We start from the raw sequence: 24,053 nt of genomic DNA on the forward strand, positions 1-24,053 counted from the left end.
TGGACACATTTCCTCCTCACATTCCTCAGCTTTCATAAGGATATATCGCTACCAAAACCTGACCAAATGTAAAATACTTGCTCATATACCCTTACACTAATTGATATTCAATACTTATCTCAAGAACCACATTAAAAACGTGTGTACCAACATGAAGGCAATGGGGAGAGCTAACAAAATTTATTGACCAAGGTCAATCTGATCACAATTTCAAAAAATGACCCAAACTTAAGTGTGAAGAAAAGATTTGGGGGGTGAGCATGATGAGGAAACTGTTATGAGCCTGTTACAGTAAATCTAGATAGAAATACTCACGTGTCCTGAGCTTGGTGGTGGAGGAGGTATGTTGAGAAATATGCAGGTGAAGGAAGTGACAATGATTGGTGATTAAACGAATGTTGCAAATGCATGAAGATTCAGGGGAGGTGACACAGAGAGAGAAGTTAAGATTTCTGACCTTATCAGCCAGGTGGCCATTCACCAAGAGAACACAGCAACAAGAAGAAAAATGTGAGGGAAAAAGACAGTGAATTTTGTTCTGAATATGTTGAGGTTGAATTGGGAGTGTTTGGTAGGATTTTGAATTTATGAATGTAGAAAGGAAAGTTGAACAATGAGCAGAGAGATGATGGCTTAAGCCATGACAGTAGGTGGGATGACTCTGGGTTGGGGCAATGAGGATTGACACCAAGCAAGACAGAGAGAAAAGGAGAAACTGCACAGAAATCCAAGCAGGAGGGTGTTGCGGGAAGTCAGGGACTCCAACGGAGGGACTGGCTGAAGCCTCGACAGAAGAACATACATTGTGAAGATTTCATGGACATTTATTAGTTCCCAAAAGTAATACTTTTATAATTTCTTACACCTGTCTTTATTGTGATCTCTGAACATGAATTGTGAAGATTTCATGGACATTATCACTTCCCCAATGAATACCCTTGTGATTTCCTATGCCTGTCTTTACTTTAATCTCTTAATCCTGTCATCTTTGTAAGCTGAGGAGGATGAATGTCGCCTCAGGCCCCTGTGATTGTATCAGCTGCACAAATTGTTTGTAGAGCATGTGTGTTTGAACTATATGAAATCTGGGCATCTTAAAAAAAGAACAGGATGACAGCGATGTTTAGGGAACAAGAGAGGTAACTTTGAACTGGCCGCTGGTGAGCCGGATGCAACAGAGCTAAATTTCTCCTCTTTCATAAGCAAATAGGAGAAATATCGCTGAATTCTTTTTCTCCGAAAGGAACATCCCTGAGAAAGAGAATGCGCCTTGAGGGTAGGCCTATAGACAGCTCTCTCAAAGCGTGCCGTCTTTTATGGTCGAAGCCGAAGGGATGAAATAAGCCCGGGTCTCCAATAGCGCTCCCAGGCTTATCAGGTGGAGGAAAATTCCTGCCTAATAAATTGTGGTCAGACAGGTTATCTGCTCTCAAACCCTGTTTCCTGATAAGATGTTATCAATGACAATGCGTGCCCGAAACTTCATTAGCAATTTTAATTTCTCCTCATCCGGTGGTCCTGTGATCTCACCCTGTCTCCATTTGCTTTGTGATATTTTATTATCTTGTGAAGTATGTGATCTCTGTGACCCACACCCTATTCGTGCACTCCCTCCCCTTTTGAAAATCCCTAATAAAAACTTTCTGGTTTTACCACTCGGGGAACATCACGGATCCTGCCGACATGTGATGTCTCCCCCGGACACCCAGCTCTACATTTCTCTCTCTTGTGCTCTTTCCCTTTTATTTCTCAACCCAGCCAAGACACTTAGGAAATAGAAAAGAACCCACGTTAAACATTGGGAAGCAGGAAAACCATTCTTTGCATAAGCCCAAGGAAGAGAGTCTTTGAACAAGGGCATTGTCAACAGTGTATAATTCCGCCAAGGATTCAAGTAAGGGCAGAACTGAATATTGTGTGGTGGAAAGTATGAAGAATGCTGGTAGCAGAAGCGAGTGAGAAAGTTAAGTGCAGCAACTCTTTCAAGGCACTTGATGGTAAGAGGAAACAAAGAACTTGAGTGGAAGCTCCAAGACTGGATAAAATATTATCCTTTTTGTTCATCTGTTTAAGTTCCTTGTAGATTCTGGATATTAGACATTGGTCAAATGGGTAGATTGTAAAAAATTTTCTCCTATTCTGTAGGTTGCCTGTTCACTCTGATGATAGTTTGTTTTGCTGTTCAGAAGCTCTTTAGTTTAATTAGATCCCATTTGTCAATTTTGGTTTTCGTTGCAATTGCTTTTGGGGTTTTACTCATGAAGTCTTTTCCCATGCCTATGTCCTGAATGGTATTACCAGGTTTTCTTCTAGTTTTTTTATGGTTTAGGTTTTATGTTTAAGTCTTTAATCCATCTTGAGTTAATTTTTGTATAAGGTGTAAGAAAGGGCCCAGTTTCAGTTTTCTGCATATGGCTAGCCAGTTTTCCCAGCACCATTTATTAAATAGGGAGTCCTTTCCCAATTGCTGGTTTTTGTCAGGTTTTTCGAAGATCAGATGGTTGTAGACGTGTGGCGTTATTTCTGAGGCCTCTGGAAACCATCATTCTCAGCAAACTAACCCAGGAACAGAAAACCAAACACTGCTAGTTCTCACTCATAAGTGGGAGTTGAACAATGAGAACACATGGACACAGGGAGGGGAACATCACACACCGGAGCCTGTCACGGGGTTGTCGGGGGGCGGGCAAGGGGAGCGAGCAGCAAACCACCATGAAACATGTATACCTATGTAACAAACCTGCACATTCTGCACATGTATCCCAGAACTTAAAGTATAATCATAATAATAATAAAGAAAAGATTATCCTTCGACCTTTGATCTCCCACACTCCCTCATCCCCAACTGAAATGGAAAGTGTTGAGCAATTACATGTTAATGGGGAAGAAACCAAGAAAATTTCAAGATACACAAGATAAACAACTCTTAGAATGAGTTTGCCAAGTACCCTGAAGGTATGAAATTCTAAGTACAACTGAAGTGATTAGACTTTGACTTTAGAAGAGATATTTAAGTGCTTTAAAAAAGTAAAAGATTTCTGTAGAGACATGCAAATTTGTATATTTCATCACAGGAAGTAGGAAGTCCTTAGGTCCTATTTCTCCATGAAAGAAGTTGAAAGATTATTTGTTGAAAGTTATGGGAGAAATGGTAGATTTGGTGTTTAGGGGATATTGAATAATTCTACATGGTTAAAAATATTGACTTAAATATTTGGTGAATGATTTCCAAAGAGCAGAACTTTGGAGTCTGCATTAACTACTTAATCCTTTTAGATCATTTTGAAGGTTAAAATGTGAGGCAAAATGGCAATAGGGTATGTTACTTTTTTTGCGTTTTTGTAATTATTTTTCTTTTTCTACCATATATGAATAAGAAAATACTTTATGTTACACAATACTTTTGTTTCTTAGAGATCGTCTTCAGTTTTTTTCCATTCCATGCTTATCTGAATATGGAATACACATTTATATGTGGTACTGATAATTTTCCAGAAGTGAATTATAGCAGATATTTCTGAGATCAAGGATATGGCAAATTGCCTGGTTTAAATTTTCATAAACACTGCAGTAAAAACAGAGGATTTTTAAACAGTGATTTTGGAGTTATATTATGGTACAAACACAGGAAAAAGAGAAGGTTTACCAGAGAATAAACTAAATAAATATTAAATAAAAGGACAAGAACTTGGAAAATGCTTTCTAATGCTGAGTAATTCACCTCATAGAGTACTTTCTATTTCTGTCACTGTCAACTTAACGAATGTGATATATCAGTTGTGGATGACATTCATAATTCCACTAAATTAATCATTGTTAGCATCTATAAGTCCACTGCTTTAAACTTCTCAGCTGCTAAATAGATTTTCATTACAAATCCATTAATCTAAACCTAAAGTTGAAAAGGCAAGTAACAAAATTAAGGTTATTTTGTGTCCAAAGTATAATTTTAAAATGTTCAAAGTAATTCTGTTTTTTAAGGAGAAAGTGTAGTTGTTTAATCAATCTGTTCATCAATTTTCCCTGCTATATTGTTTTAATGGTTTTAGTTGTATAATATTTTATTACTTATTATTTTTATTTTTTTTTTACTTCTCCATGCCTAGAATATTCAAGTAACAGTGAGGAAGACAGAAGGTCTGGAGTAGAATGAGGACCAGGAGTAGGAGATGAGGGTGGAGGAGTTATCAGATCATGTGGATAATGACTTTGATTTATATAGTAAGTTGATTGAAAAGCTATTGAAGAAAATTGAGCAGGAGAGTTTCATGATCTGAATTGCTTTTTAAAAAGCTTTATTTGGTTGCTATCTTGAGAAAGGAAGTATGAGGCTACATGCAGAAGCAGAAAGAATGGAGGCTATTAAAATAATTGAAGTAATAGATCATGGTGGTTTTTGATCAGAATAATGGTGGAAAGGGAGAGAAGTAACTGGATTTATTATGTTTTGTGAAGGGTAAGCTGATTTAGTTAGCTTTAATTTGGATGTGGCATAGAGAAATAAAGAACATATTCAGTAATTTTGGGAAGGATGGTATCGATATTTACTGAGGTGACAAAGATGGGCAGAAAAACAGTTTTGAGGGAGAAGTTCTGAATTTGGCTTTCCAGTGTGTTAAGTGTGGGATGCCCTTTAGAGGGGTTGAGTAGGAAGCTGGACATGTGCATTCAAGGTTCAATGGAAAACTATAGGCTGGAGACAGACACTTAAAATTTGCCAGAATTGCAATTAGTACAAATGAAGTAGGTACACGGGAACCATCCAATGGAGTAGATGAGAAACACGGCAGGTACCAGGACCAAACTTCAGTACACTCCAGTGTTGAACTTTACTTCCCAAATAAATTTTTTTCTTGACGTATTTAAAAAATTTCCTAGAGGACTATATTTTATTATTTAAATTTTTGAATTTGCTGTGTCCTTAATTTATGAGTGTAATATATTCTTATTTTTTTCTTGAAGATAGTGATGACAATAGTTTTTTAAAACTAATATCCTCTTTTATATCTTACATTGGATCCAGTTACTTCTCTCCATTTCCACCATTATTCTGATCAAAAACCACCATGATCTCTTCCTTCAGTTATTTTAAGAGCCTCCGTCCTTTCTCCTTCTCCATGTGGCCTCCCTTTTCTTCCATTTTTTTCTTTCCTCTATAGACATTCTGTTTCTTAACTGCAACCTTGACTATTCCTGTTTTTCTTGTTTTGTTTTGTTGTATGCCACTCTTATGTTCTTCACATGCCCAGAGATCTTTGATTTTTCCACTCACAATGATGAATGATATGGATTTATTTGAGGTGTTCGATGTGGGTTTCCTATGCTGTTGTTTATAAAAATTTGCTTTCCTGCCTCCTCTCTCTTTTGAGTGGTACAGTTCATTGAGAGTTCTGTTGGCAATTGAAGGGTTTATTGATGGATTTAATTCCCTGTGGTTTAATGACGAGATTTCAGAAGTTAAACGGGGGGCATTCAATTACCCAAATGAATTCGATATTCTTTTGGTAAACCTAAACCAAAACTGGTTGCTTTCATTTTACTTCTACTATCCTCTGTTTTATTTAGCAAAGTAATTTGTATTCTTCTGGCTAGGGATTAATGCCACATTGTCTATTTAACTTCCATGATAGTGAGCGGGACTTGCCTACTCAGACTTTCAAAGAACTCTGTGGTATTTTCTCTTGTCCTCCTCCTTGCCTTCTGTGTGCTCTCTTTATGTTACCAGCTCTGAACATGGAGTCTCTCTGTAATGTGTTGGGAAATCAGCTTCTACCATTATTGTAGTTGATTTCTAGTATACTTGGACTCTGACATTTTCTGCTGTTTCCTTTACTATCTCTTCCTATCAGTTTATTGCCTTTGAGACAATTATTTCAGTGGCCTTTAGGTCTATAATTATAGATGCAATAATGGTTTAATACTCAGGTAATGCATTTGGCAAGAACTTTCTTAAAAATTTGCTTCCTCTGGTTATTATCTTTGTGATTTAGGAAAGTTACTTAAGTCTCTTAAAAATATGGTTCACCTTGAGGCGGGCAGATCACGAGGTCAGGAGATCGAGACTATCCTGGCTAACATGGTGAAACCCCCTCTCTACTAAAAATACAAAAAATTAGCCGGGTGTGGTGGCAGGTGCCTGTAGTCCCAGCTACTTGGGAGGCTGAGGCAGGAGAATGGCGTGAACCCAGGAGGTGGAGCTTGCAGTGAGCCGAGTTCGTGCCACTGCACTCCAGCCTGGGCAACAGAGCGAGACTCTGTCTCCAAAAAAAAAATATATATATATATGTGTGTGTGTGTGTGTGTGTGTGTGTATGTGTATATATATATGGTTCACTTTTCTGTAGAGGAGGGATAATGATAACAATGCCTAACATGTAGGATTACTGTTAGCATTAACTAAGGCAATATATATCAAGTTCAGTTCTTGGGGACTAGCACATGCTTAATATTACTATTATTAATAACAACATTATGAGTACTACTTTTTATTTTTAAATAGATAGTGTAACATTGGCTTTTGTATTTTAATTTGTTATAAAATTACACACATATTAGGTAATTTGGGTGATGGAAACATTTACCTACATAGCTTAAAATATATGTCAATACAACAAAAACAGCATATATGTGTAATATATGTGTGCAACTACACATTTTATATATTTATCAAATTTCACAGTTCTGCTGAAAATTCTTAATTTTAAGAACAGTTGTGGGAAAATAATCATTGTTTGCATTTGTAGGACTTTTCTCACCTTTTTATTTTTTTCTGCAGTCATTTTCTATGGAAATTTTTTGACAGCTTTTATAGATGTTTTTCATGTATTTTATCAGCCCAAGCAATATGTATATACTTTTTTTCCATTGCCCAAGTTTATCTCTGTTACAATTAATATACTATTAAATAGACATTAAAAAGATTACAAAGAATACTGAGGTATTAATATTCAGGATGAAAAGGTAAGTGTTAATTGCTAAGCTTAGAAACCAGCTGGTCAATTGTTTCAGAGTTTGTGGAGGTAACTGAGTTCTGCCTATTTTTCAACTGATGAATTGGAATTTACAGAGATTTGCTTATTTTTTTTTAGAGGTTAGCATTTTTGAACTACAAGTATAACAATAAACGGTTCAACCACAGTCGTTACATCAACAGCAGCAAGCCTGCCAGAATCCACATAGGAAAAAAGCAAAACAACACTAAAGCTAAATGAAAGACTAATGTGGATTATCCTGTAAGCACCCTTTATAGCATCCTGTGATTATAATTTCAACTTTCTTTTTCAGTTTGACATTCGTCTTGGTCAACATAATGATGAAATGGAAGAACTGTCAGGCAATGTAAAGGAAGAATCCAAATCTCAAAACAGCAAAGACAGAGTGATTTGTGAGTTAAGAGCAGAGGTAAGACATTGGGTAAAGAGTGCCATATATATTAAAACATAACTGACTGTTGTTAAGTGCCATACTATTTTAAGTAGGGTAATGGATGTGCCTTTGGTTACTTTATGAAAGTGAATGCTGCTGCTAATGTAATTAGCTTATATGTGATTTAAAAGGCTGTGGAATGACATTGGCCCATAACTAGATCGAGTTATTTGAATATTATTTAAAGATGAAATGTTTAACTATGAAACTATCTTGTAGCCAATACAAGTCTTACTGTGCATAAATATTATTTAAAAGTTCAACCAACTGCTGGATCGTGTATGTTCATTTACTTTTAGAACCAATGACATACAAGATATGCGTCACGCAATTTCTGGTGGAATTAACCTTGCTATTGGCAGTTAACAACAGTGAGAGATAAAATAAATTCACTTTTGTTATAGTTAATTCATTTCTTAGGTACACCACCTAAGAAACATTTATTTTTCCACTCCTGCCACCACCAACAATAAATGAATTTTCACAAATGGGTAAACTCTGAGTGTTTTTTACTGTTCTGTAGGTAAAAACAGAATCATTGTCCTTATAGAAAGGAGAAGGGATTGAATTATTTGTACTTCATAGAAAATAGCATGATGGCATTAAAAATGGAAAATCACAAATTATTTGTCTTGGAACAGATAATTCTGGGAAAATAGCTTGGAAACAAATGTGTAAGAGCAATTTACAGACTGAAATGAATTTAATGCAACCGTAGGCTGGTAGAAAACTGATTTGTATTAGGTTTTCTTCCTTATATAACTCTTCAAATTCTGAACTGACACCAGAGTATATTTACATCAGATGAATATAGTGCAATGGGGAATACACAGATTTTGGAGCTAGAAATGGGTCCATCACCTCCTGATTACTTTATTCTGGTCAGTGCTATAAGCATCTCTGTGTGTCAGTCTCCAGATTAAAATAATAGTAATAATATTAATAATAGTCATGAAACAGGATTTTGGAAAATGTATGTACTGCAAGGAAACACTTTTCTGAGACAGAGTGCTGTAGTATTGAAACTTACAGCTAAGCTGCTTAGGAGAATTATATCCTCCCTGGGTTCCTCCTCATCACATCAATGCCATCCCATGACAGCTCTTCTATGAGTCCTAAAAGTGGTGTTGGGATGAGCCGGCATGTATCAAGAGGTCCATTATGAGAAAAGCTGACTGTTGAATACAAATCTTCCTAAGTCAAAGAGAAAAATTGGTGGCTTTCATAGCTTTTGTTTTCTAAGAGGAATTGAACTATCAGGATAGATACCTCTTTTTCTTGACCCTCAGCTCTGAGAAGCATCTTTCATTAAACATCGTACAACATGTTGTATAAAAGCTTATTTAATAGTTAATGGCAAAAAAGGAGGAAGGCACATCTAGATATTTATTATAACTCTCCTCAGAAGCCAAGAACATTATGTATACACTTTTTTTTAAGACAAGTTTTAGGTTCACAGCAAAATTGAGCAGAAAGTGCAGTTTGCACATACTTCCCCTTTCCCCCAGAGACTCCTCCACAACCAACATCCTTCATCAGTGTTGCATGTTTGTTATAACTGATAAACAAGCTGAGACATTATCAACCACAGTTCATAGTTTACATTAAGGTTCACTCTGTGTTGTACATTCTATGGCTTTTGACAAATGCATAATAACATATATCTACCGTGTTAGTATCATGCAGATGCTAAACAAATATTGCATAGAAATATGCTTTATTGCAACTTGTTTACATAAATGTGTCACAACTACTTATATTTACATAAAAGTACTATAATTTTATTAAATTTAATAACTTATTTTAAAAATTAGTTTATTATTTTTAGATATATAATCAGCACTACAGTGAGTATGCATATGTATATAAATCACGGGACATTTAAAAATGGCTTATGATATATTCCTAGAAAATAGTGTGGCTTGGTCACTGGGATATTTATTTTTTAAATCTTTTTTACACATTTCCAAGTGTTCTATTAGAAAAATTGTATCAATTTACATTCTCACTAAGTAAGACTAAAATCTCTGAATATTATGTGTAAAGCAAATATTGAAAAAGACTCAATGTTGGAGAGAAGAGGTATATTACCCAGGGGACCTGAGAATCGAGAAATGGCATGCTGTTGAGTTTTCTGGGTGTTTGTCACATACATTCCAAAATTAGAACTGAAGAAGCCAGAAATCTGGAAACACCAACAGGTACAGATAAACACACAAAGATACCTAAAATGAAACACAACCTAAGTCTGCTTGCTCTAGCCAAAGTACTAAGGAAGAGTCAATGTAGCAAGACAAAAACTTTTAGGACAATAATGCTTGAATCCAGCCCAAATCACAGCAAACTGTGGCCCCACCCCATGCCTGTTAGCTGAGGCCAGCTGTAGAACCTGGACTTCTACATACATCTGGAAGTAACAAGACAATGCTATCCTTTCACTCTCAATTGTGGTTTCATAAGAACCCACCCAAAACACAATGATAGATAAAATCCAAATCTCATGACATATTTCACAAAGTATCCAGGATACAATTGGGTATTACTCATCATACCTAGAACCACAATAGTTTGAAGTGAATGAAAGAAAACAATTGATAGATGCCAACACTGAAATGATAAAGATGTGTTAATTATTTGGGAAGGATTTTAGAGAGGGCATCATCAAAATACTTCAGTGAGCAATTGTGCATATGTATGAAACAAATAAAAAATAGGAATTTTCAGTAAAGAAATAGAAGGTCTCAGCAAATAAAAAAATGCAAAGAAGGAACAAATGGAAAAGTTAAAACTGGAAAATGAACTGAATTTAAAAAAACAACTTCTGAATGCAGAAGATAGAGAAAAGAGTCAGTGAACTTGAAGATAAATGAATGGAAATTATCCTTTCTGAATGAGATAAAGAAAATAGGCTGGATTTTAAAAGTAAAGTCTCAGAGACCTGTGGGGTGATAAAAAAAAATTACATTCATGTAATTTGAGGCCAGTGTGAGAGGAAAAATAGTGTAGGACTGACAGTACTAAAAAATAGATGAAAACTTCCCAACTTTCAAATGAAAGAATCAAACCTAGAGTCAAGAATTTTAGTGAATCCCAGACAGCATAAACCCGAAAAGGTTGATATTAAGACACATCATAGTCAAACTTATGGAAAAATAAGAAAAAATAACCTTAACAGCACCTAAAAGGTAAATTACAGTATATACACAGGGGAAAAAATCCAAATAACAGGGCTTATCACATCAGAAACTCTGGAAGCCAGAAAGAAGTGACATACAATTATTTAGGTTCTAAAAGAGCTGTCAACTCAAAATACTATATCCAGCGAAAATATCCCTCAGATCATTCTCTAATGAGGAAAACTAAGATAAATTATCTTTGGCAAATAAGCATATGAAAAGGTGTTCAAAATATTAGTCATCAGGAGAATGGAAATTAAAACCACGATGGGACAAAGCTATAAACCTATCAGAATGGCTAAAATCAAAATAGCGACAATACTAAATGGTGGTAATAGCACAGCTATTGAATTACTCACCTATTGCTAGAGGGAATGTAAAATGATACAATCACATTGGAAAATAGTTTGACAGTCTTCAAAATTGCAGCTACCGTATGATCAAGCAATTGGACTCCTAGGTATTTACTTCATAAAAATAGAAGTTTATATTCACACAAAACTTATAGGTAAATCTTGAGTATTTTATATGTAAATGCCAAAACTTAGAAACAACAAGGGTGATCTTCATGGGGTGAGTAATTAAACAAGCAATTACATCCATACCTTGAACTACTTCTCAGCAACAAAACAGAATGAACTCTTGATACATGCAACCTTCTGGGTGAATCTCTTGAAGTATTGTGAGTGAAAATATCCCTAAAGACTACATAGTCTATGATTATATATATATGATTTATTTATATATATATGATTTATTTGTATATATGATTATATATAATCATATATATAAATATATATATTATATATATAATCATGTATATATATTCAGCATTTAGAAATGGAGAACCTATTAACGGTTTTCAGGGATACAGGAGTGAAGGGAGTGGGTGCTGTGGCTAAAAAACAGCCACATGATGCATCCTTGTGGTGATGGAAGCATTCTGCATTTGACTGTGCCAAATTCTTTGCATAATTGTCAATGTCTGACTTTGGTATTGTACTAATGTACTGCTGTTTAACAGCCTATCTAAAGGATTCATTCATTCATAACTGTAAAGTACTAAAAATTGTACACAATAGTAGGCACTCAATCAATACTAGGATAAGAACTTAGATCCAGGTCTCTTGGGTCCCAAAGATAAATTTCATATGGCTTTTACCATTGGAGGGATCAGGGTAAAAGGCACATGGAATTTATTTTTTCTTTCAACTGCCTATGAATCGACAGTTAGCCAAAAATGAAAATTTAATTCAAACATCCTAATTTTTTTTTGAAATTTAAGTAGTGATTATATAAGCAACCCTATTTATTTTGCTTATGCAAGATAAAACATAAGTATTTTGTTACACAATTTTTTTCATACCCAGGAAGATTGTATTATCTATGGGGGCTTAGAAAGGTTCTTTCTCCATGTGAAAGTCAATTAGATTCTGTCTGAATAGATAAAATGCAGTAATAGTGAAGTAAAAAACGAAACCAAATAACAACAAAAATAAGTTCATATGCTCATTCATTATACAATCCAATTATTTACTCCACAAATATTAATCAACAATCTCCCATGTTAAGCACTAAAGATTCTACAAAGTGATGTATTGATGGCCATGGACACAAACAAAGCAAGTCAATTAAATGCAATGTGTTATATAGCCTTATAGGTGAAGCACAGTGATTTGTGTGGGGATAAAGAGGAGATATGGTGAATGAGATGGGTAAGGTGAAGAGCAGTTAGCCAGGCCAAGTGCAGAGCCAGGTAGAAAGGTAAGAACAAGGCTGGGTGTGGTGGCTCACACCTGTAATCCCAGCATTTTGGGAGGGCAAAGTGGGTGGATTCCCTGAGCTCAGGAGTTCGAGACCAGCCTGGCTAACATGGTGAAACCCTGTCTCTAATAAAAATATGAAAATTATCTAGGCATGTTGGGGGGCCCCTGTAATCCCAGCTACTCAGGAGGCTGAGGCAGGAGCATCGCTTGAACTTGGGAGGCGGAGGTTGCAGTGAGCTAAGATCATGCCAGTGTACTCCAGCCTGGGTGACAGAGCAAGACAAAAAACACAAAACAAACAAAAAAAAGAAGGTAAGAACAATATCTGTAAAGGGCAGTAGCATGTAAGAAGGGAGGACACTGCAGAATTTAGAGAAAATATTGTACGAAAGGGTGGTACATGGGAATATTGACAGAGAAGGAAACACTTCTTTTCGTCTTACATTAGTGTAGATATCAGAAAGTGTGTTGATTTTGGGGTGTTCTGATCACTGGAAGAGCAGTATGTTCTGACTGGGAGCAATTCACCACTAGATGTTTTTAAGGTAGAGTGAAGGAAAATGCAGAGGGAAGAAAAATGTTTTGGTTTTGTGCTAAAAATGAAAATAAAAATATTTTCAGGATGTTTTCTGAAATTATAAATTTAATCTTTAGTTCTGCAAATATTGTACGGTATCTGCTATGCTGTGTTCTGGTAACTCAGTGGTGTGGGATGTGAAATGGACTTGCCTTCAGAGAACAGCCTTCAGCGAGGGGTACAGTATTCATCAGAGACCGTACCTTTTAGTGTAAGTTGTCAACAGTTTGGGAGCTATACAGCAAATGTGAATGAGGCTAGGGGGATTGACCTAGTCAGAAATTTTAGATGAAATACCAGATATTTTATTTACTGACATAGTTAAATAGCCTTATCTTTGACATGAAGGATATTGTATAATTAGAACTCTGGTGTCATCATAATTTAATTTTTAGAGATTGCCACAGTAAGTGTTGATCTGAATTGATTTAAATCTCCTGTATCTCCATTCCTCTTATTGACTTTACATGTTCTAGCAAAGAGATTTCAATTACTGAGAATATGATGAATATATTAGAAATGGTTATATGATTTTGGAGCGGGATATTGAGGAATGCAAGCAGGTTAATTCAGAAGTCTGTTAGTGATATAGATTTAAACATTCTGGGTTTATATTGACAAAACTCAGGAAACAGAATATATAAAATAAGACTTGATATGAATAAACCATTGGAGAAAAATAACAGTCTGGGAAAGCAGAATCAAGCTGTCACAGTTAAATATACTTTCTGGTCATTTAGATAAACACAAGTCTAAATATTCAATTTTTTCAAGAATAAAACTGTTACTTATTCTGCATTTATAGAAATCTGATAAATGGAAAGTTGCATAACCAGTGAAAGCCTGTTATCATTTATTCAGGAAATATTAGGTGCCTTGAGTAACAGGTATTTATTTCAAAACATTTAAACTATATAGTTCAAAATAAAATACTGCAAATAGTCTTTGATAGCACATCAGTAGTAGCTTTCCATGGTAGCTACGTCTTCTGAAAAGATTTCGAGCTAACTTGGGTTGATGATTGAATTACAATCTGAGATTTTTGCCACCCTCAAGTTTCTTGCTGTCTTCTATTACATAGAGAAGAGCTCAATGATGATTGTGATGTGAGTGGGAAAAGAAGGGACTGTATCAATGACAACTGTAAATATTAGCTTGTCTTAGGAATAGCCCACCTCCCTTCTTTAGAAACTGTGCACATTTTAGTGCCAATCTCAACACATCTAGTGTTCAACACCTTCAAGCTACTTGAGATCTTTAATATGATGCCCTCCAGCTCTTATCTTCCTTAGGACATAAACACATACATTTGAACTTTTCCTGTAAGTTCTGTGCAATTCTTCTAAGACCCTGTTTACTGCTTCCCATGGGGTCACAAGTCAACTTAGCAAATCTACACTAATATGCTAATTTCTTTCATGTCATCATACCAATTGTTACTCTCAAATGCTTCCAATCCAAAACTGCTTTACTAACACTCTTATGGTTGTGTTTAACAAGGATTCTGATTTCCAGTAGAGAGAAATTTTCCGTTTTACACGAGAGGTCATTGACTTAGAACCTTTCCATCATTATCATCAAATGCTTTTCTTAGAAAACATGTTTTCCTATGAACTGACACCTTCTGAAAACATATGCCTTAAATCACGCAAACAATTACATTTCTCTTCTGCTGAAATCCCTGGTTAATATGAGTATGGCATAAACAGGGAAGGAAAGGGCCTGACAGTTTAGGTGGTGGAGTTCTTAGCTTCATTCTGCAATAGTGTGTGGCTCACAATCGCTCAACCAATGGCCATTAGCTGAATGAATGAGGGAAAGATAGGGACAAAGCACATATCGAAAAAGAAAACTTTCTATTTTAACTTTCTAGCAGGTCAAAAGAAAAAGTAAAATAAGAATGGAGGAAGGGCAAAGCTGTCTATATTCATTTGGAATATGTTTTGTTCTGTATTTGACTCCTTTTTTGTTTGTTTGTTTTGAGATGGGATCTCACTCTGTCACCTAAGCTGGAGTGCGGTGGCACAATCTGGGCTCACTGCAACCTCTGCCTCCTGGGCTCAGGCAATTCTCTCACCTCAGTCTCCCAAGTAGCTGGGACGACAGGTGCACACCACTAGGCCTGGTTAGTTTTTGCATTTTTTTTTTTCAATAGAGACAGGGGTCTCACCATGTTGGCCAGGCTGGTCCTGAACTCCTAAGACAAGTGATCCACTCGTCTCGGCCTCCCAAAGTGCTGGGATTACAGGCACGAGCCGCCACACCCAGCCTAGATTTGACTACGTTTGATGCACTCAAAACACGCTGGTCACTGGTATGGTCTGAATGGGGGTGTGTTTCCCAAATTTATATACTGACATCCTGACTTCCAAGGTGATGGTATTAGGAGGTGGGACCTTTAGGAGTTGATTAGGTTGTGAGGACAATTAGAATTAATGCCCTTGTAAAAGAGACCCCAGAGAGCTAGCTCACGCCTGTATCATGTGGATACATAGGGAGAAGATGCTGTCTGTGAACCAGAAAGCAGGTCCTTGCCAGATACAAAATCTACTGGCAACTTAATCTTGGATTCCAGGCTTCAGACTGTGAGAAATAAATTTCTACTGTTTATAAGCCACCCAGGTTATGATATTTTGTAGCCTGAATGGACTAAGACAGTCACAAGTATAGACTGGCAAGTGTAATTATTTGAAGGACAGAACTATCAAGAAAACTAGTGACTGGGCAACTTAAGTCATGAAGATAAGCCCCATTTTGATATAACAACTCTACTTTTGGGGTGAATTGGAGAAATTCACTGTCCTCTAAACCTTTTATTGAATTGAGTTACTTCTTTAATGGAGTAAATTGTTTCTCTCAAATAGTATTAGAAATTCTCCTGCATTTGAATATTTAAGCAGTAGAAAATGTTAATTAAATAGCTTCCATAAATTTATGCATTAGTAAAACATTGCTTGATGTACTTTTTAATCCTAGTAGTCACAAGTAGTTATTGGAACAATTATTTCTAACAGTGATGTACCATATTGGTTTTTATTTTCAGTATTGATCTGTCCAAGTTCAAAACAACTGTTCTGGAATTAGGTTTTACAGTTTGAGGCATTTCTTTCTGTGTAGTTAGCAATGATTCAAATGCCCTGAAAAATAGAAAAATTATCTTCTGTTCATATTTGAGTCTCTGATTTTAGGTTTTCTAGAAATCACCAAGACAATAATTGCTTTACTTAAGAAATAACTCAGACCAGTGATAAATCAAAACAATTACGCTTTGCAATTATTTTATTAACCAATGAGTGGAAGATGTCATTTGGAGGTGAGCAGGGATGAAAGGAAAAAGAATTAGGCCAAGAAGCTTTCCCTTCAAAGAAGCAAAACTATTTAATATGTGCATCCTTGTCTTAAATACTGAAAATTAATGAAAGATGCATAAAGATCTATTAAAATACTCTGTTCAGATTGAGTATCACTAGATATTTAGAGCTAATGTTTATGAATACTTTGTAGGTCTCATGAGCCTTGTAAGGACTTAAAACATTAGATTTCATTTAATCAACACATCAATTTTATAAGACAATGTGATGGTTAATTTTATGTGTCAACTTGGCTAGACCATAGGGTGCCCAGACATTTGTCCAAATATTATTCTGGATGTGTCTGTGAGGATGTTTTGGGAGAAAACATTGAGTAAAGCAGATTGCCTTCCCTAATGTGGGTAGATTTCATCCAAGCAATTGATGACCTAAATAGAACAAAAAGGCTGAGAACAAGGGAACTACTGACGCCTAACTGCTTGAGCTGGAACCGTGATCTGCTCCAATCTTTGGGTTTGGACTGAAACATCAGAACATCTTGAGCTTCCAGCTTGCTGTCTACAAATCTTGGGACTTAGCTTCTATAATTGCATGAGCCAATTCCTTATAATTTATCTTTCCCATTCTCTCTCTGTCTCTCTCTCTCTCTCATTAAACCTCACACCCTTGACCACTATGTGATGCTGCTTTACACCACCAAAAATTAACTAAACATTTTATGTATTTGTTCATTGTATTGTTATAAATTTAATTTATTTGTACATTTTTGAGAATATAGTTCTCCGATGCTAGACTCCTAAGCAAAAACACATAAATCAAGCAAAAGGAGTTATAATACATCTTTTGATACAATGTGGCTAAATAATAATAGGAACACTTCTTTTTAAAAATATTTTAAAAATATTTTAACTATTATTTTAATAAGATTTTAAAAATCAAATGTCCTTAAAGAGCCAATGATAATTTGCATTGCAAAAACTGACTTTGCATGTTGCACTTTAGCCACACGAATGAAAATGTAAATAAATAAATAAACAAACAAGACAATTATTGTTGCCACTCAGACAGTATGAAATAATGCCTTATAGCTTTGAGAAATAAAATGAGAGATGTCAGAGAATCCAATCTCTTTTCTTGCAATGACTTTAGCAACATGTTCCTTCTCCTAAGGAAGTCTTGATACTTCTCATTCACTTCAAGCCCAAAACCTGACAAAGAAACGAGCAAAGCCAGTGAAACTGATAGTTTTAATAAAATATCCCCATGTTTTCCCCTTCACATCAGTCTCCACCTTTAAAAGGATTATTTCCTACACTATCCATTGATTTATTTCTGGAATCCAGAGTGATATATGATCATGTTTGATAGAAATTGGATTAAGTTATTGTAAACATGTAACCAATTTATTCATTTTAGCTCCTAAATAAACCAAGAATGTAACTATTACAGGCTCATATTTCATTTAAATGTTTTTTTCTCACTACCTCGTATATAGAATTATTTACCTTTACAAACATAATAAAAGGATTGCCACATTTTCAAGAGGAGCCAAAGAGGAGGATTAACTTTTTACATCTGGAAAATTAAATATAGATACTGTTTCCTACTTTCTTTTTAATCCCAGAGTGTTTGGAATGTAGCTATACATTTTAACTGTTCTTGCCACAAAATAAATGAACAAAAGTAAGTAACTATGTGAGTGATGGATATGCTAATTTGCTTAACTACAGTAGCCTTGCCACTCTCTCTATATATTATAACATTATGTAGCATACAATATATACAATGCAATTTATTTTTAAAAAATAATTCCGGTAGCAGAAGTAGATTAAAAGCCCTACATCTGATATCCAAAGAGCAAAAACACTGATTACCCTCAAAATAACAGAATGTTACATAAAATGTAACATGGAGAAAACAAAAATACTGCTCTTAGGACATGGATACATGATAGCACAAATGAAAATTAAATATATAATTTGGAGTTGAAAGTTGAATGAGTCACCCAGAAAGTAAACCACAAAGACAAGGATGTAATAAAAAAGGAAGTTTCTTAAACATTAATTTAGCAATTAGTCCCCCAAATTAAGAGATCCTTAAAAAAGAAGTTTAAAAGCAAAAGAATTAGAAAAGCAAAATTCTTCCAAATGAAGGTCATGATGGTTTAGATGAATATATCCATCCAAGTAAGTAGCATAATAATACCAAAAAGACAGAGCAAAGTTCATTTCATTAAAGTTCATAACACTGGAATACAATAAATTGCCTGAAAGGAAGCAGTGATAAATAAATGAGCACATATAGATAATCAGAAATCAGAAAAATTATCAGAATTCTCAATAAGCAACTCCAGAAATTATAAAACAATGTAGGTTTAAAATTCTGAAGAAAGTGATTTACCTCTTAGAATTCTACACATACTCAATTTACAATAATAATATAGATTAGAATAATTCATTAGAAGACCTATCAAATCTCCAAAAATTATCAACTGTTGTAACCTCTTTGCAGTTCACAAAATGACATAGGAAACATGAATTACGAAGTAGAACTAAATAGAAAAGACTTCAAGAGTATTTCCAGGATTATGATGAAAGTTGATGCCAGGTAAAAGATGTCTCAAAATAAAACAGAAGTGACACTCATATTATGTTCTGGGTATGTCAGTATTTCTAGGAAATGTGTACTTCTATTGAAATGTTCCAGATTAGTAACTACATTGAAAACTAAGCAAGAAACTATGAGGCACTTCATAACTTCAGGAAACGTAAAATTATAATAGCAAAATAAATGCAATTATAGTGTACCACATTGGTCACCTGTAAATATATATATATATTTTTACAATGTTAAGATGGAATACCTGGCCAGGGGCAGTGGCTCACTCCTGTAATCCCAGAACTTTGGGAGAATATATAAAATATAAATAAAAGAAGAGTAAGTGAATTAACAAAGGCAAACAGCTTAGGACTGTGCTTATCTCACTAGACATTCTCAAAAATAATAGACGTTGTAATTAATGAAAAGATATATAATAGGACAAATAATACCATATATTATGTTCAGCCATGATATGGAGATAATAGGCCTTCACATTAAAATAAGGGTGATGATTTATAAATTACATACAACCATTAAATTTTCAGTAAATGCCACCTATTTATTTGGAAGATGAAGTATTTGGATATTAACAGCAACAAAAAAGTGATCTTGAACCTATTGTTGAACTCAATTTTAACATGGAAGAAATCTTCAATTGAACTTCCTTAAGTAGAAACCTAAATTATTTTATAAGCTTAAAAATATTCTTGATATATTGTGAAGATAATGAATCATTTTATATGTTCAATGTTTGTTTTTCAAATAGAGTGAATACACTTTTTTTTCTGAGTCCATTGAAATTTTTGTTCTAGAAAAGATTTCATTAAATCTTGTCACTGACTGCATAGTAACCATTTTAATTGGTCAAAGGAATCCTTTACCATATACTTTCTACTGCCTTGCTTAATAATGCTGGTGTTTACTCCATGTATCTAATATGACATTCACTCATTTCAATGGACCCCAGCAAAGTGGTTCTATACTCCTTTAATAACCTGCTCTCAGAAGCTAGTCATTTTCTTGACATTTAGAGTTCAAGCCTTTCTTTACTTATTTCAGTACTGATGACTTATAAGGCGATCCCACAATCCTGACCACTGCTTTTTTAGCTTCTAGGTCCTTAAATTTTTCAATACTCATTCTATATTTCCTCTTTTTATAGTTAAACATCTTGGCCCCCACAAAGGCTTTTCCTCATGTATGCTCTATCCATTAATCTAGGTTGAGTAGGAGCAGTTGTCATTTTAACCTACTCCTTTATTTGACACTAGGACTGCTGGCAAGAGAAGGAAGGAGATTCTTCCTTCTCCCATCGATTTTACTTTGTGGAGTGAGAGAATGCGGAGCGCAGCAGTGAGGTGGAGCATTGAGGTAAAAGCAAGCATAATAGGAAGCTCAAAGGATATATGCCAGGTTCTAGACAAGAGCCACTTAAAATTTTCACTACAAATGATTTTGAATTCTGATCATACATAATTATTGAAAACTAAATTTCATATGACACTCAAGTGTGTAACTCTGACCTTTATCTAATCGTTTGGGAAATACTATACTCTACCATAAATGTTAAGAACCTTTCTGTAAAAAGGTCAGGTGAGCTGAAGAGTCTTATGTAATCGATCCATAGGCATTGACATTTGTTTTTGAATTTGGACAAATGTTCGTGTTGGACTTTGGCTCACTGACATATTTGAGTCATCGATCCTTTCAACTAACTCGCACTTGCAAAATGTTTTCCCACTCCTAGAAGAGAAAACGTAGGCTACGGATGTAAATCTTCACTCAAATGTACCTTTAATGCTGATGTCACAACTAACACAATATTTTTTTTTCCCGCATCCTGAAGTTTTAACCTTACCAAGTAAATAAAAGCTTGAAACATCAAAATCAATACATATGTATAGTGTACAGTGGGAAAACATGTTTTATCTAGAACTTGTCCATCTGTGCCAGAGTATAAATAAAATACTGCAAGCAGGACCCTGGGACTGATGGTGATATCTTGACACCCAAGGCATACATTCATATTTATGTTTAATAAATAGGTTTACTTTTTACTTATTTAGCACTCAGACACAGACAACTTTCTTAGGCAATCTGCTTTAGTTTATGGCACACGATCACCACTGGTTTCTACAAAGGCCTTCTCTTTGTGCTCAATCATTCATTTTACATTTTCTGCATGTTTTTCCATACCATTTCCTACATAGGCTACTATTGCAATATGTTTTTCTTTATCTATGTTCTTTAAAAAAGTATATTTCTAACTTTAATAAATGTTAAAATCAGCACTATCTTTTATCTTTTAAGGTTATTGTCTGTTGTAGGTATACTATTTCAACACATGGGGCAGTCATCATGATGCCTGTCTCAAATGTATTAACGTGCCTCTTCCTAGAATAATGGCATTTACCTACATAATCATAATGATCAAACTGAATAAATTAATAAATTATTGATATTATCAATAGCTAATTCATAAATTCTCTTTTTCCTAGAATGTCTTTTATAGGCATTATTGCAAAGCAGCCTCCAGTCTAGTTTTGTTAATGTGTCTGCTGTTATATCTTCCTAATTGCTTTTAGTTTAGAATAGATTCTCTCATTATTTCCCCCGAAAGTGGTGCTTTAAACAATGAGATAGGTTCAGTGATATAATATGCTATATTCTGTATTGGTCTAATTGATTGTTAATGGTATCCTTTATTCTTCTATGTTCTGTATTTCCTACAAACAAGAATTAAGTCTAGAGCAGGATTTCTCCCCCTTGACACTATTGACATATTGTGGGGTGCCGCCCTGTACATTGTAGGATGTTTAGCAGTACTCCTGGTTTTTACCCACCAGATGCCAGTAGTACTTCTTCAGATGTGACAACTAAAATCATCTTCAGACTTTGCTAAATGTCTCCTCAGGACAAAATCATCATGGTTGAGAACCACTGATTGACAGACTAGACTCAGGTTAACGGATTTTTAGTAAGGATAATATATAACATCTCCATGGATTTCCTAATGCTTCGTATTAAGAGAAACAATGCCATGTTGTTCAGCTATTACCCATGCTAAATAGAATCCCTTAGTTAAGGTGTGAACTGCCAGCTTTCCCCAATATCATACTCACTCTGAAATTGGAAGTCGTGTGTGGTAGAACACTTTGATTCCTGAATGTATCGTTTTCTCCAGAAACCCTTTATCTAATGATTCTGAAACCCACTGATGATCTTTATGTAAATTTATTATAATTGGTAGTTGCAAAAGTTATTCTATCCATTTACAGTTTTGAGCTACCATTTTCCTGCCCCTCCCAGTAGTTTTTCTTATTTTCTTTTTTTCTTTGACTCTTTTTCTCTCTTTAACATTATGGAATCATGAATTGATTTTCTTAGGGTGTTATAATGAATATTGTCTAGTATGGTCTGAACACTGTGTCCTTACATGGTCTTTCCTCTGTGCTCACTTGGAGAGAGGGATCTCTGGTGCATCTTCCTTTTCTTATAAGGACATCAGTTCCATTGGATTAAGGCCCCACCCTAATGAATCCTCTTAACCTTTATTATGTATTTATCATATTTATAGGACCTAATTCCAAATGCAATCACACTGAGGATAAGACTTCTAAACACAGATATTGGGGGGAACACAATTCAGTCCATAACAGTTGGGTAGGATTTTCCTCGGATAGCAAGAAAAAGTGGTAACAGGTGGGTTCTATGGGGGAAAGTGGAATAATAAATATTATGAGTTGTGTACTTAATATCTGAGTTGTAGTGTGCCCTCTTTTGTCGATACAGTGAAGGGACACTTTTTAAAAATTCAGGCTTTTGGGTAGGGGGATGAAAAGAAATTTATCTTATGATTCTTCGATAATTCACTTAATAGCAACTTCTTGCTTTCCTACTGTCCCTTTCCAGGAAGTTTCTAAATGACACCCCTGCTTTCCAAGATACCTCTTGCAATCTAGAGTGCTACCCATGACCTTGAAAAACCTGAAAACAATTACCCCTGGGCTTTCTAATCTCCTTTATTACATTTCTGATAGTAGCTTGTGTTCTGGCTCCCCAAGTCTGAGACCTGTTCTCAGTTATTTCCCTGCTTAAGGTGATGTGGCTACCTTTCCAGGACATCCAGCATAGTGTATGTTTTCTCTTCTGCACCATCCCTATCTGACTCTGCTCCCCTGTCGTCTCCAGAGAAAGCTCTGCCGCCCTCAGGCATTTATTGCACCTCTTACATATCAGTCAAGATTCTATAAGTCTAAGCCTCTTTATTATGTTGACAGGTTTGCAACTACCAGCGATTTTATTTTTTTCTCAGTTTTGATCTTTGGAGGTTGGGTTGAGAGATTGAGATTTAGTATGTGTTCATGTTTTAAACTATGGAATTTTCAAAGGATACTATTTTATAGCCATAGTCATCTATTTTTGTATTGATTACAAAAAATTACTTTAAGAAACTAATTTACTTGGATATTACAAAACAGACATCTAAATAAGTCTAGCAAATAAATACATTTAATGTAATTTAAGACTGAAAAATAAAAACATTGAAATCTTGAGGGATACTGCAAAGCTTAAAAATAGGTATAACATCAATACGTATATAAGGAAATAGCTGTGTCTGGCATTAGACAATGCCTCTCCTATCTCAATTACAGGGAATATAGTTAAGTCAGAACCCAGCTGCTACGTTCTGAAACCAGGAAATGAGATCTTGCTTTCCACAGGCTGCTCCCAGCCTAACACTGACCTCTGTGTTCCTGGGAGGTGTGATGTTCCTCTGGCTACTGATGTTGACTCAAACACCCCTTGAGGGTCTTGCATAACTTTGCTTAGACTGCACTGACGTCTCAGAGGCTCCAAAGCCGCCTCCCTTCTTTGCTGCTTCTCCCTCACTCAAAGCCAGTCTTGCATCACAGTTTGACTGCTCCCCACCTCTCTTGTCTTCCTCTCCATTTTTTCTCATAGGCATTCTCCCTAATAAACTTCTTACATTTCTACAATGAGTTGTAGAATTGCTTCTTGGAGTATCCAGAATAACAAAAATAACAAAGACAAAAAAGCAAATAAGCTAATATTCTACTTTAAAAGTTAAAAAAGTGGCAGAAGAAAAGTGTAGAAAGAAGAGAAGAATGACAATACTAGGAATTGATCAAATAATTTTTTAAAACTTTAATAGAGATAGCAAAGCCAGAAGTTA

General features: G+C 35.2%; 1 protein-coding gene across 4 annotated transcripts in view; it reads left to right on the forward strand.

Moving 5' to 3' along the window:
- The window catches only part of CCDC102B (coiled-coil domain containing 102B), a 341,353-nt gene that overhangs the window by 150,365 nt on the left and 166,935 nt on the right, over nucleotides 1-24,053 (forward strand). For all 4 annotated transcript variants that reach the window (XM_010358894.2, XM_010358895.2, XM_030925874.1 and 1 more), the window contains one exon: nucleotides 7,285-7,401. In XM_010358894.2, coding sequence (XP_010357196.1) covers nucleotides 7,285-7,401 — 117 coding nt within the window. The remainder of the gene's footprint in view (nucleotides 1-7,284; nucleotides 7,402-24,053) is intronic.

This window comes from Rhinopithecus roxellana, chromosome 21 (genome assembly GCF_007565055.1).
Source record: "Rhinopithecus roxellana isolate Shanxi Qingling chromosome 21, ASM756505v1, whole genome shotgun sequence".
Classification (NCBI taxonomy): Eukaryota; Metazoa; Chordata; class Mammalia; order Primates; family Cercopithecidae; genus Rhinopithecus; species Rhinopithecus roxellana.